General features: G+C 40.1%; 1 protein-coding gene across 11 annotated transcripts in view; it reads left to right on the top strand.

The window, feature by feature from the left end:
• Positions 1–15,287, top strand: part of lrp1bb (low density lipoprotein receptor-related protein 1Bb) — a 247,003-nt gene that overhangs the window by 183,803 nt on the left and 47,913 nt on the right. For all 11 annotated transcript variants that reach the window (XM_071493395.1, XM_071493738.1, XM_071493827.1 and 8 more), the window contains 14 exons: positions 606–798; positions 2,873–2,998; positions 4,040–4,168; positions 4,337–4,456; positions 5,328–5,441; positions 5,648–5,797; positions 6,015–6,137; positions 9,343–9,462; positions 10,323–10,451; positions 10,920–11,042; positions 11,914–12,054; positions 12,283–12,470; positions 13,461–13,644; positions 13,756–13,841. In XM_071493395.1, coding sequence (XP_071349496.1) covers positions 606–798; positions 2,873–2,998; positions 4,040–4,168; positions 4,337–4,456; positions 5,328–5,441; positions 5,648–5,797; positions 6,015–6,137; positions 9,343–9,462; positions 10,323–10,451; positions 10,920–11,042; positions 11,914–12,054; positions 12,283–12,470; positions 13,461–13,644; positions 13,756–13,841 — 1,926 coding nt within the window. The remainder of the gene's footprint in view (positions 1–605; positions 799–2,872; positions 2,999–4,039; positions 4,169–4,336; positions 4,457–5,327; positions 5,442–5,647; positions 5,798–6,014; positions 6,138–9,342; positions 9,463–10,322; positions 10,452–10,919; positions 11,043–11,913; positions 12,055–12,282; positions 12,471–13,460; positions 13,645–13,755; positions 13,842–15,287) is intronic.

Consider the following 15,287-nt stretch of genomic DNA (forward strand, 5'->3'; position numbering starts at 1 on the left):
CAAATCTAATTTCCTATCAATATGTTCAATCCTAACCCATCTGGTGTTTCCCTCTCTTTCTCTCTCTGTCCCTCACTCGCCTGATGGCCAGTTGTTGCTTCCACAAGCTGGGCTCCTTTAATCAACACCTGTCCTATTAATCCCAGTATGGCACAGGGCTAATGTGATGCTGCTTACAAGCCTGTCCCACTAATGGCTTAGACTACAGAGCTGCTGGAGGCCCTGATCCCCCCCCACAAGCCTGGAGAGTCCCACAAGGAGGCATCTGATGGATTTCTGCTTCTCTGCCAATGACACTGTCATTTACTCCCCCAACATCTGGGTTAAGCAGTCATGTGGGCGGCGGGGGTGTTGTGTTGATTGAGTCAATCATTATTTTTCAGATTTTTTCCTCGGGTTGCACTAGGGAAAAATTCAGTTGATGCTCTTTCCAGGAAGATCTTGAAAACATGTTTGCGTTTGGTTTGTGGGTGGAAGTGTATGAATTCACCTTATGTTATAGCTGTATTGTGTATGCCAGCAAATAGAGTAATTTCCATAAGCTTAGTCTTGAAAAGCATATTGGAAAGCAGTCCTCACATCAGTGTTCTGCTCTACAATTGTAGGTCATTGTTAAATCAGGACCTGGAAACTTCTATGGGCTCGCCATCTATGCAGATTTCATCTACTGGTCAGACTGGGCCCGCAGGTCTGTGCTGCGATCAAACAAATACACAGGCGGTGACACCAAGGTACTTCGAGCAGATATACCCCATCAACCAATGGGAATTATAGCTGTGGCCAGGGACACAAACAACTGTGAGTATTTAAACACCTGGCTGGAAATTAGCTTAATTTAATGACCAATGGATGCAGTGATGTGTCTGCAAATATTTGTGTATTATGTGTTTGCAGATGCCTGGGTGTTCATGTGCCTTTATGGGCGGGATTTTATGTATGTGCATATTTATTATGTTAGTGTAGTTGAGGACAGCAGACCAAAATAAATATGTAGTTGCATGCACTTTCTACTGTAGTGAAAGAGACGGAAACTGTGCTCATCTGTGTCACTACTACAGTTTGCCTGCACTTGTCCCCCACTGGCCTGATGTTTGAGGAAGTAATAACACCAGACCGATTCTGGCCTTGAGGCCAATACCAGTATCAACATTTGGGATTTTTAAAAAAGCTTATTAGTTTTTTTTGGCAAGGACTTTTTAAAGTTTTTGACATGGATATGCATTAAGGTGGGATATTTCCATAAAATACAATTGAATAAAGAGCTGTTGGCTGATGAGTCAAGATATAATTAAGTGAAATATTCTACATATATATGATATAATTATGATTAAACAACATTGGTGAATAATACCAGCCCACTGGTATGTCATCTCGGCTCTGCTAACTAAAAGCAAAAGATTTAAAAGGTGGTCTCATTTTGATGTACAAGAGCAGTGGGGAAGATAAATGAACATGGTCTTATTTAGAATGGCTAGAAACTAAAGTTTCATAGGTAATTAATATAACAAGAAGCCTATGTTGTAGAGGGAGCTTCTTAAGTCCCATATAAAGTTTAATTTCCAAGTAGGACAAAGGGAAGTGGGCGTTAGCATGGCCCACTGGTTGGAAGTGGAAGCAGAGCGCCACGCCGTTCCTCGTTTATCTCGTCATGAGAAATGATCACATCTTAGGACCTGCATTGGCACAGCTGCGAGAACAACAGCGAGTCTACATAATGTGCGATGACCAGCAATTTATTCTTTCCGGTCTTTACATCATTAACCTCTTATTGTGTTTTCCTTGTAATGAATAACCTGACTATAAACAATCACACAAATGGTTTACCTGAGCTGCAGAACAGGAAGTTTCTTCTCTTACTTTCTTAAAATACTCATGGCTGGAGGGCAGGTAATAACAGAGGGTCTCTATTGGATATGTGCATTTCTGAATGCTTATAATGGAGACTACATCTGATGTTGCGAAGCTTTTATGCATTTTTTCTCAGAACTGGATTAGCACTCACATTTTCTTTCACAGGTTTTGTCTGCACTTTGGTCACAGGGTGTAGTGCAATACACAAATCTCACCGACTTACACACAGCTTTTTCACATAGCACCCCAGGCAGAGGAAGACAAAATATCCAGAACTGTAATACGTTTGCTACCTGTCAGTGAGGATACCTGCCTGTGGTCAGTATTAGTGCAGGTCTTTAACAACAGACCTGGCCTTTTATTCATATGTTGACCACTGATGATCCTTTAAATTGAAGCTGAATGTAAATGCAAGTATTTGATGCTTAAATCAGCCCCATTCATAATAAGAAAGTAGTTATTGGATAAGATGTATTCCTCTGCCAATTTTAGTTGTTTAGCAGCATTTTCCTCATCCTTGTTAATAACTGAAATAATCACTAATGTCATGCCATAGCTCATCACATCAAGAGTATTCCATCTCAACTTTAATAAATCTTACAGAAGAAAAATCTAAATCAACTGTCACGTCCATTTACACCAGAGGTGTCAGGCTTTCAAATTCAAAAAGAAAGAGCTCATTTCCTATGAGATGCAGAAAAGCCAGAGTCTGCGCCTTGTCCCTTAGGACTTTAAAAACTTATTTCAAATATCACTTTGGAATATCATTTGCCTTATCACTAATGCAAAATACTAAAGGCGATTTTAAGGTGAATTTAATTGGAATATCAGTACCAGTATCACCAACTAATAGATAAGGAAGGCTGAAGCTAAAGGCCAGCAGAAGGGTAAGTAACAATGGTTCCTCAGAAAATAACTTCAGGAATGTTCTAAAAATCTCAGACTGATAGCTGAAAGAGAAAGTGTGTCCTGGGCGACTGCTTCAGACCACTTAATCATTTCTCTTTGATTGTTATTGAAGGTGAGCTGTCCCCATGCCGACACATGAATGGAGGCTGCGGTGACCTTTGTCTACTCACCCCGGACGGGAGGGTCAATTGCACTTGCCGTGGGCAGCGTGTGCTGTTAGACAACAACCGATGCGTGTGTAAGTCATGAGAAGCTGCAGATTGAATTATACTGAGGTCACAACTTCCAACCCATTGAACATTCCCCAGTACCAGGTATTGATTTTAATGGCACTCTCTATGGATTAGTTATTTTGAAAGAAGTGTCTACATTTATATTAGTGTAACCTGGGTTCTATACACACTCAGGCTGAGATATTATTTGCGCTGTTTACACAAACCTTTTGACATCTTTGAATTGATCTCTTTGTACATAACCACACACAAACAGGGAAGCATGACCAGCTGCTGTCTCTTCCTCTTTGTCTAAGCAGTGAATTTGTAATGATTCCAGGAGTCATAGTCAATACCGCTCAGGAAAATAAAGCTTTAATGTTGTGCTACTTTAAGTTTAGGCAGACAGCAGAAAACACAGCTGAGAGGAGTAGGATGTTTGTCACAATTACTTGCCTGAAGTCACAAGGAGAAAGCATTCCTAATTTGACACATTGCTGGTTGAATCTGAAATGCAGTGTGAGGATAGAACATAAGGTGGGAGGAGCTGTTCAAACGAGGGAAGTTTGGCCAGAGTAAACATGGCAAGTGACTCAGAAGAGCTGGATGGTAGCCTGGATGTCGTTGTAGAGGACAGCAGGCTTTCAGCTGCACCTCAGTTCCACTCATTACTAGAGGAGGGAGGAGTAGGGGGCTGCTCAAAGTCTAAAAAAGTGTTTATTGTTGGATTTTTTATTTATGCTTGATGACTGAAATCACTAAATAATTCAATGTTGACATTCATCATTTAATTAGTGCACTACTGTTAATTAAATTGGAAATAGCTATCAAAGGAAAATAAGAATAGAACAGGCACTTCACAGTAGTGTTCTGTTAAGTTTAAGTATAAGGGTAATGGGGTTACCCGATGCTTTAATGGCATTTACAAATGTTGACCCCAAACTGGGCGGTGCTGTGTATTAAAATGTACTGAGCTCATGTGTATGTATGCCATTGTCTTTACAAAAAAGCATAGCTTTGAGATTGTGACAGTCATGGTTCATCACCTTTATTGTCTTCTTCTGCAGCAGAAAATTCCTCCTGCAACATCCACACTGAATTTGAGTGTGGGAATGGAGAGTGCATAAACTACCAGCTAACCTGTGATGGAGTAGCGCACTGCAAAGATAAATCAGATGAGAAGATGCAATACTGTGGTAAGAAACATTTCACAACTCTATCTGAAGTATATACACATAGGAGTGTAGAGTATTAGAAAAAAATAATGTACCTTTTGATTGCTGTCTGTCATTGACATTTCTTGTGCTAAAAAATGTCAAATATTTAGTTATTTCTAACAGACTTATACAATTCAATCTGTTCAGACAACAGGAGCTGTCGGAATGGTTTCAGACCCTGTTACAACCAACGGTGTGTGGCCAACAGTCGTTTCTGTGATGGGATCGATGACTGTGGGGATAACTCAGATGAAGCTTTCTGTAGCAGTGAGTCACAGCCGTTTGATCTCCTGTTCGGTCTGTCCTGCCTCTGAGGGCAGGTTCCAGCCACACTAATGCTTGTATTAATACAGCACGCTAGGCCACATGCTGTGCTAAGCCTTCACTGTCTAATGAGCCCCAAGATCATAAGAAGTGCATAAAAGCTCCCAACCTCAACCCTAAAAAGCTGCTTCTGAGAGAACAATACTTTGTGTCCTTTCATTATTGCCAGATTGTTTTTTGCTTTGACATTAATGGTGAAATAATCTAGTAAAAAAAAAAACAGTTGTGATTATTTCCGTGCTGTAACTGGTGATAGTGGGAAAATACTGTAAGGTGTAAGAGTTAGTTGACTCCACAAGGACATGGTGCTATTCTCATAATTAATGTGGACCTTCTAGTTCATCATGGGATTTCTGAAAGGACTTTATTTCACTATGGTTTGTCATCTTCAGCCTTAGATATTCTTTTCAATGGTACATCAAAAATAACTTTGTCTATTACCATTAGAACATTTAATTATAGTAATTTCTTAAATACTGAAAATAAAATGCAGAGAGCTAAAATGAATAGGGTCATTGTGCAGCAGTTGGTAAATGAAGACAACCAAGAAGCCCCTCTTGCATATTAACTGTGAATTGCTTGTGCACAGCACTAAGAGGGGTTATGACAGTCAGATAATTTTTATAGCACAGAGAGTCCAACTGCACAGATACTGTAACTCATCACAAACCTTTTTCTGTCTGGCAGTCTGCAACCAGGAGCTAATTTTCACCTCTTCCACAAAGAGGTTCTAAGTATTGTTGTGAGCTGTACCTGTGACTGTGTCTGAGTGCTGTTTCTGTTATCTTTTTGAAATGCTAATTCTCTCCTCCAGATGTCACGTGTGGCTCATCAGACTTATCGTGCAAGGATGGGAGCTGTGTACCCAGCTCAGCCTGGTGTAACCAGGTCATTGACTGTGCCGATGCCTCAGATGAAAAGAACTGCAGTATGTCCTTTCTGCCTTTTCTTTGCATTGCATTTTCAATGGAAGTGTAAAGACACAACTGTACCTCTACCAGATCAGTTGGATCCAGTAAATTAGATCTGTGGTTGTCACTGTGATCCTATTGAATACTGCCAACCTCACTTTTACCCCCACCATCACTACCATTGTGACAAGACAATTATTGCGGTGCTGTGTTTTGTATTCAGACCACACCGACTGCTCTCACTTTTACAAGCTGGGGGTGAAAGAAAAAGATTTCATCAGCTGCAACTCCACCTCGTTGTGCATCCACCCCTCGTGGATCTGTGATGGTGCAAATGACTGCGGCGACTATGCTGATGAGACCAACTGCCAGGGTATGTACCCAACACACACTTTCACAAAGACACACATTTTGCCTGTGCATTCAGAGGCAGATCAAGGAAGCCAACTTCAATTAGAAAAGACTTAAGACAGATCTCATTTTCAGAGATGATTATGTGGAATAAGAGATTCTCTGAGCTTAGGATAAGATAATGACCTCAATCATCGCTGGTGCCTAGAGGACTGACTTGGTTTTGTTGTTCATTCCAGTTTCCCATGGACAGAAGTGTGAGGAGGGCCACTTTGCTTGTCCAAGTGGGAACTGCATCTCCAGCGTGTGGCTGTGTGATGGCCAAAAAGACTGTGAGGATGGGGCAGATGAATTCCAGTGTGGTAAGCCAACAAATCTTACCTCTCATGGAAGAGCCTCTACACAAAAAAACTGAAATTATGTTTTGTCTAACTGCCAGATTTATATGAGGTATTTAGTTGCTCTAAACAACACTGTCAGTGGTTGGAATGATATTTATTTTCCATTAACAAGAAGCTATTTGTTGTAATGTTTTTGTCATTTAAATAGATCCAGGCCCACAACAAATATTACATACAGATTATAAGGAGGTGACAGAAAGACAAGAGATGATTGTTCATTGAGACATTCATTCCATAAGGCAATTTCTCCTCATTTTATTTTGCTCCCCACTCATTGTGAGATTTCTCAAGTGGGTGTTGCTGCTTGTTTGAAAGTCTAATCCCAACCCTGAATGCTAATAATACAGAAGTTTTTCCCCTTCTCTCTTTGAATTATAATATACAGCACTTCCAGTGTAACAATTAATTAATGAGCCGTCACTGAGACGGTTATAGTGAAGATGAAAATGGTGGATTCAATGGAAAGCACTGACATATGAAAGGATTACACATTACAATGCCACTCCTCTACTTCCCTCACCAGAGGCAGCAAGAGCTTTCTTACTTTTGCTTTAATCCATGCTAATATATGCAGAACCTACCATGACAAAGTCAAGATCTCTCCAATTAAACAGGAGGACCATAATTAAGTCATGGTATGGATTAATATAATTTGCCCTCAAAACCAACAGCTCACACACATATCTCATTGCTTTCGGCATCAAAGCAAAATGACTGGATGCTTTAATGTAAGTGGTCAGAGTAGCTGTAAAGCTTCATTACTGTCACATATATGCACAAGGTAATTGGATCTGATAAAGTCGTCCACACACTATCAAAACACTCGCTGCCTGTACTTGAGATGTCAGCCTATTGCATTGTGTAACCCATAGACTGTGTGGTCCAGCCACTTAAATTGTAAGAAGTCATGAAGCAGTTAGTGCTGTCATTAGTATCGTGCTGCATTCCCTGTGAGGTAAAAGAGATGCATCTTCCTTCCTCTTGCCTTTCTCTTTTAGCAAAGCCGCTAGCATGACTCAAGTGATGGCAGCTTTGGTCAGGATGGATTGAGCTGAAATTTAGTACAGATTTTTATGATGCCCAGAGGATAAATTCTCAGGATTTTTGTGATCCCCTGACTTTTCATTCAGCCCCACAAACAGGTCACACTTTTAACTAACTGCATCCAGTGAAATATCTCAAAATCTATGATAAAATTTATGATTTTGCATAAAAAATTACAATTTGAATTTGTCCTGTACTTTGGTTTTTAACCAAATACCTGCAAAAATACCTGCATCCTCAGTTATACAGTGTGTTTTTAGTATGCTGACACACTAAACTTATATGGTCAACACTGTAAACATTATACCTCCATAACATCAGCATTGTTAGCCCAAAGGACTCCTGTGCCTAAGTACAGCCTCACAGAGCTGCTCGTGTGGCTGAAGACTATGGACATTTTGCCTTTAAACCATTAAGGCCCCAGCTGTCTGGGCCTGATCAGGAACTAATTTTAAGAAGAATAAAATAAAATTAAAAAATGAATAAATAATTAAATAAATAAATAAATAAAAATTCAATTAAAATGTGACCTCACATATGTTTGCCCTTGAGAGTGTTTGACGAAGATGTTGCAGAGCTCTAATTTGCCAGACTCCCTCTCTCTCCTCCTGTATAATTAATCTACACCTTTGTTTACATTTCAGTTGCAACAGAAAGAGGAACAATCTGGTTTTCATATTTAATGCTCCTCCAGTTATCAGATTTATTTTATAAATTGTCCATGACTGTTGTTCGAGAGATGCATAACGCATGAACACCATTTCCATTCCTTTATCTAAAAATGCCATTTGTGCCAGTGTGAAATGATAATATCCCATGCTTCAAATGTGCTTATATCAGAACTGATATGAATTATGCCTCAGCTCTTTGAGATGTTCTATAGAGTTTTTTTTTTTTTTTTTCTCCAGGACAGATAGACAATATTCCCACTTCTCTCAGTTAATTATCATATAAAAAGCTCCAGCCACTGATAATCTGACAGCAAAGCCAAAGTGGTTTGAGAAAAATTACATTACATTTCAGAAATTTCAAATTCCACAAATGATTTGACAAAATAGTCATTTGTCACTTCACATTTCATACAGAGCGTTGCTTTTCTACTATGTGAAACACTATTGAAAATGAAACATTAAAGGCTCTCTTTGATACGTTTAATGTGCTGTAGACCTGCTATTTTGTTAGACACTTGAAGCAGCTGTTCACATTTGAAGTGCAAATTTGGTATCTCAAACAAGAAGTCTGGATAATCATGGTTTGCAGATTTAGCCACTCTATGTTTATCTCATCCTTATCGTAACATCACTGTATTAGTGCATCTGAGGCTGATGTGACGTGCAGAGTCTGACAGGATGTAAAGTAACACAGTGAGAGAGAATTCCCATCCGTAATCCCACCCACCCTCAGTAGGATCCATAATTCCTCGTGCTGTGGTCTGACCTGGAGCACACATTCCCCCTTCCTTCTCTCAACATCTCATCAAAGCTCTATCAGACTTTGCCAGGCCTGACATCTGAGTGGAAGAGACCACAGCACTACTCTCCGGGGGAGTGGGTGGCTCAGTGACAAAGTCACAAACTCAGCACTAATTACAAATAAATCCACATCTTACACAATAGCTTTTACACAGTGATCAGCAGCGTGCTCTCCTAGTTGATATCCAACTGTTTCCTATTAACTCTAGAACCCTAGTTTCTTGGAAATTTAATCTAAATAAGCAATACTGAAGTAAAGTGCTGTGATGTCGTGAAGGTATTTAATATAGATATGTATTCTTTGTTCAGTTGATATATTTTATTTCCTTCTAACTGAAATATTTGTAAAAATAGTCTTTCTTTGTGAGACAAAGGGAAAAAAATATGTACAATCATTTGTGTGGCAGCTATACTCATGAATGCCACTAATAAATATAGTGGCATATATTGTGTTTCTATATATATATATATATATAGAAACACAAGCAAGCCAAGGTGCAGGTTTTATCAAAACACTTGTTTTTTGTTCAAGAAAAAATAAAAAATAAATAAACACAACATTGGCCCTTTTACAGGGTATTCCACATTTGTTGTTGTTTCCTCCTCACTTTGTTTGGTTTATGGTATTGAAATTCCACTGCCCTCTGCAGACTCGTCGTGCTTATGGAACCAGTTTGCCTGCTCAAAGAACAAGTGCATTGCCAAACAGTGGCTGTGTGATGGAGAGAACGACTGCGAGGATGGCCTTGATGAGAGCGTGCAGATCTGTGGTAAGTGCCCTTTCAGATGCCAAGAAGAATCTACTGTTTGCATAAAAGGTCACAGCTGCTATATTACATGTGACAGCTCCACTAGTTCCTCTAGCAGAGCTGGAAATGAATGGAAAGAAATATACTAATCTTAATGAGACAACAAACGAGACCTCTGGAATTTCTGATGACTGCAGTGGGCACTGAGGCAAACCGATTTTTCATGACTGAGACCCAAGAGGAACAGTTATTTCAATGAGCAAATGAGATGTGTGTGTAATGAATACTACAATAAAACAAGAAGCAACCAACCACAATAAAGAGACAAACATTGCTATGAACATTGGTTGGATAATTGGACTGTAATAGAATGTCAAGGAAATATTAATGAATGGGCCCAAAGGTTTCTGAAGTGCAATTCTAGTCAAAAACAGAATATGCATTTTAGCTATACATTCCTTACTGAACTACTGCACCTAACTTTGTATCTCAGTGCCAGGCAGCCCTATGATAAAGGACAGTATTGCTGACGTACAGAATGCAAGTAAATAATTGTTACTTACAATAGCGCGGTCATTATGTGTTAACTCTGCTCAAGGGGAACTGCTGCACAATGAAAATTAGTTTATTTGGGTCATAAAGCGACATCACCTCAAAGCCTTCTAATATACTGTGATATAGTCTGTTAGTTCAGAACAAGTGCGTTGATTTTTAATAACTGGTAAATGTTCTCCGAGAGAAGAGAAGGTACAATCCTGACAAAACAAAATACTTCTGCTACATTTCAGCGTCCTTTGCAGTCATTTTTCTCTGTGGTGCATTTGACCAATTGCATTCATTCGCTTTTGAAAGTAGAGCATTTGGTCCTGTTTTCCTCTCAGGCTCAGTGACATGTGCTCCAGGGCTGTTCAGCTGCCCCGGGTCGTACGCCTGTGTTCCAAAACGCTGGCTCTGTGATGGCGAAAGGGACTGCCCTGATGGGAGTGATGAACTTTCTGCAGCTGGCTGTGGTAAACTCTGTCGTCTCAAAACATCGAATAGCTCATTGCAATTGTGGAACTTTTAAGAAATCATTGCTTGTTTACACCTTATTGTATATTGTATAACTTCAGATTACATTGCATAAAACAATAGCTCATAAATCATGAAACCCACTAAACACCTACTGTAAATCTCTCTGCAAAGTTTATTTCAAGCAAGAAAGAAAATCTGTACATAGTGGGAAGTAGTAGATAATAGGAAGCTTTTGCACAGTTGCGGTCCTCTCTAAATGGAGTAATCTGAATTGCCTCCCACAAATTGGGATTGGACCATTCATCTGAACTGTCACTGTTTCTACCTTGATTAGGAAACAAAGACACCAGTGGATTAGCATAAGGCTTAATAATGTTGATGTTAAACACATTCCATGATGTCATGTTTAGAAAAAATATTTATCCACTGAATAGCACTTGAGCCTACTTCTTTTCATGCACTAGCACCCAACAACACATGTGATGACAGCTCATTTCGCTGTCGCAACAAAGCCTGCATCCCCCAGCGATTCGTCTGCGATCATGATGATGACTGTGGAGATGGATCTGATGAATCAGTGGAATGTGGCAAGTAGATTTATCTTGCTTTATTGCTCTTCATAATTACCTCTGCCCTAATTGAAAGGTGCACTGGGCAAGCAAGGGGAAAAAAATTATAAGTCACCATGTAAGTGGAGTCAGAATAATGTTTGTTTAAATAAAACATGTTACCACAGTGTGGTAGAGGTGCAACATGAGGAGCCAAAATTAAATAATTTTCAATCATGTGCAGGGGCTTGATAACAAATTTGCAAGGGGCCACACTGGTCATGTAAAACTAAAGTATTTATATAGATACTAGTCTATACCATTAGCCAGTGTTCTGTGAGAAAATATGAGATGCAATAACATTATTCTGAATGATTGGCCAATTATCCATGTGAATGATTATCTATAGTTGACTGTATATTGATAAATGAACTGTGCACCTCTGAAGCTTTTGAAGTGCTTAAAGGTCAGGTCTCTTTGCAGCCAGTTTAATATAGATCTGTCCATGTTTTTCTGGACTGAGTAATGACTTTCTATTATTTCAATTGGTGATTATGCTACTTGTAAACATACTGACACTGGGGTTTATCTGGGCAATTGCAATTTTTTTTTCAACTAGAGAGAATTCTCTGTAGCTGCCTTTGTTGTGCTGATGTAACTTGTATTTATGCCTGAACTATTGGCCAGTGCAGCAGTGAACGCCATTTTGCCCTCAGATGGCTTGATTTTTTGATAAACAATGAAATGATATTATAACACCATGAGGATGTTTTGTTGTAAAATGATCTTGCCTTGTGCAGCTTTGTTTTACAGTATCAGTACTTAATTCTGCTAAAGTTGCACCTAAACTGAAGCTGTGTCACTGCCTTGATGAAACTTGATGAAAAACTGGCTATCTCTCTTTCCCCAGTCTATCGCTCCTGTGGATCTGAGGAATTCCGCTGCAGGGACGGCCGCTGTCTTCTCAGCTCTCAGTGGGAGTGTGACGGCTATGCAGACTGTCCCGACCGCTCTGACGAGCTGCCTCTGAACCTCAAATGTCTGGCCGCAGGTAAGACTGCTGTTTGGCTCTCAGCTGGAATCTCTTCATCAGTGTCACCAGCAGCACTACTCGCCCAGGTGGGGACATATGGTGGAAACAAAAGGTGCTATAACCTGGAGAGCTTTCCTGAAAAGCGATTAATCTGTCGAGATCCAATGTTAGGTCAGAATTGTTCCCTAACTTGCTGAGAAATTGCAGGAAGTTGTGCCAGTGACAGTCATGTCTTGCTTTTTTCAGGAAGCTTGTGCAATGGCTCCTTCTTCATGTGCTCCAATGGACGCTGCATTTCTGAGGGGAATCTCTGTGATGGGAGAGATGATTGCGGAGACCGGTCAGATGAGAGGAACTGTAATGTGAATGAATGCTTGAACCGCCGGGTCAGTGGGTGCACACAGGACTGTCAAGATCTTACTGTTGGATACAAGGTAAGTGACCAGTGGACTAGCTCAGGTGCATGAAAGTGCATTCCTCTTCAGAGTTGCTTGCTGGTTACAGTTAGTCCAAAAGCCTAATTCAACGAGCTAAAGGTTAAACAACAGATAAGCTGGTCGCTGTGGTTTGGTGCAAAGGCAAACACTCTTCAGTGAGCCCACTGCACAGCCATTTCTAAACATGAGTCACAGCTATAACAGCTACAGCTATAAAATGGGTGAGAGCAGAGAATACATACATTTAGCCTCTCACTTTCTGAATAACCTTGAACACTATAAGAGGAGTTTAATGATAAGCCAACAACTGACTGAGCTCCCTGACTGTGTCGGGTGACGGTGGCATGTACCGTTAGGGTTGAATGCAGGTCAAGGCCACATCCGCTGGAGCGTTCTGTTGGCGATTCCTGTTGTCAGACTGTGGCAGTTCATGCCTTCATCCCTGGATTTTGCTCTGTCACTCTTCCACATGAGAGTGTTCACTGCATCAGAAAAGTGTCTGAAAGCTCAGAAAACCTCTCCTCCCTGTCATGACAGGGGCAGAGCTGGACAGAGAGCACATCAACACAGACCCTTAGCTCATCCATTTGTGCCTTGAAAGGGAGATCAGCAGAAAGGCCCACAAGGTTATAAGTTTGGATAAGAAAGGGATTTGCAGTGGCTCCAGGGCAGCTGATACAAGCACTTTTAGTTATTTTTTGGGGGCCCTGGTCACTGAAGTGCGATGGAAGTTTTGAGCCACGGTACGGTATGTGTATATCACAGCTTTGACAACAAAGCATTGTATGGAGAAAAAAACTCAGATGTTCAGTGTTGCAGCCATGTCTCGGTCAGTTACAACTTAAAACTTCAACTATTTGTTTTACAATTCCCTTTAATAGTTCAGTGGAAGTGTCTGACAGCTAAACTGAGGCTCTAGTCCTATGTTTCCTGCATTGATGATCAACATCCATTTGTGTCTTTCATTTGTTGTATGTTTATGATCAGTGTAAGTGCTGGCCTGGTTTCCACCTGAAGGATGATGGGAAGACATGTGTGGATATTGATGAATGCTCCACTACCCTTCCTTGTAGCCAGCGCTGCATCAACACTTATGGCACTTACAAGTGCCTGTGTGTGGATGGCTACGAAGCTTTGGAGCGCAATCCCAACACATGCAAGGCTCTGTCAGGTCAGGCTGATTTTTTTTTTTTTTTTTCAATGTCTGAACTTGCAGAGATTCAGCTCCTAACTGTATGTCCCACTTGTCCTCTAACATTGTTCTGCATGTTCCACATTACAGCTGAAGAGCCTTTTCTGATTATGGCAGACCACCATGAGATCCGGAAGCTGAGTGTGGATGGCTCAAATTACACCATCTTGAAACAGGTACGAGATTCCTGCATTATCATGGAACTGTCTGTAGTGAAATGCCCACAGGATAGAGGATTAGTTAGTTCACCATTTTCAGATTGACTACTACTAAGAGGCTCCAACAGAGTGTCCCTTAATTTACCATCATGTGTTCCTTTTGTGTTAAATTGTTAACCTCCCCTGACTCTTGTACCCAGTTTGCCAGCTGTACAGTATATAGAGGAGGTATAGTTTATTGGCTGTGTAAATTATGTTCACCTGCTTAGTGTTTGGAGGAAATAGTACCTATAGGAGAGCATCAAAGGATAAAGCAATGGTTAACATAGATTTAACTGGGAATGCATTGCTTTGTGTGGCAGGACATTTTGAGAAAGAATGACAGCTGCTGTCTACTATCCAAAGATAGAGTTAACATTATGATAGCAGAACTATTATGTGTTTCAGGCAAGACGCACTGGTGTTGAAACGTTTGCAGTCTGCCGCAAATCACTCATCGTGTTCCAGTCTTTTTACTTTCTAAACCTTCCTTCAAGCTATTTTCTGTCTCTAAAAAAACATTTGATTCAGCTGCGCAGTCATGAGCAATGCACAGGCAATTCTCTTTCACTGAAGACTATGTATTGCCTAAATTAAAGATATTCAGAATTACTGAGTAAAACTCGGTCAGTGTAGGTGAGTGTACTCCTCAGTGCAGAAGAACGTTTTCAGATTAAATCTGTAAATGGTGTACAAACCTATGTCAAGTATTGTTCTGTTTAAATAAGATATCTAATATCCATCACAGTTTCCCAACCCCCACCATGTGGGTGGAAAAAAATGGCCACTCTGATTGGTAGAGAGTAAAATCACCATATTTTAGGACCCCTCAGATCAATCATTGCCAGGTCTCATTACAGCTGTTCCGGGCAATACTTGAATCTGACTGCTGATTGCCATGAATGGTTGGGTGTGGTTTACTGTAAATCAAATGGGTATCATACAGTCTGCTCTCACAGACATGTGAACCTCTTGACTCCATGTACTTGGCTGTCTGTATAGGAGTTCTCTGTCGCTACAATTCACTTAAACCACTGCATTTTAGCAGCAGCCGACATCAAATCTTACTACTTCATTACATACCCTGTTCAGATCATACGTTCCTGACATTATGTTAATTTCAACTGAAATCATTTTCTTTATGTATTGGCTTGGCAATTTGCATACATTTGTCTTCCCACCACAAACACGAGTGACTAATAATATTATCTCACTCCAACACATTCAGTGTGTTTAGAGCAGCTCTGTTTATATTATCATATATTTAATTAGAGCTGATATTTAGTTTCTGGCTCTTATAGGATTATATTTACCTGGGCTTTTTAACATGAAGTACATTCATTAATAAGTGAATCCAGGTTACAGAATTATATAAATTAGCATTGTAGAGAAATTACTTTATTATGTGAAGTTATACATGATCCG

The sequence above is a fragment of the Trachinotus anak genome, unplaced genomic scaffold (genome assembly GCF_046630095.1).
Source record: "Trachinotus anak isolate AG129_WGS33_773 ecotype Australia unplaced genomic scaffold, CSIRO_AGI_Tana_v1 ptg000001l, whole genome shotgun sequence".
Taxonomy (NCBI): Eukaryota; Metazoa; Chordata; class Actinopteri; order Carangiformes; family Carangidae; genus Trachinotus; species Trachinotus anak.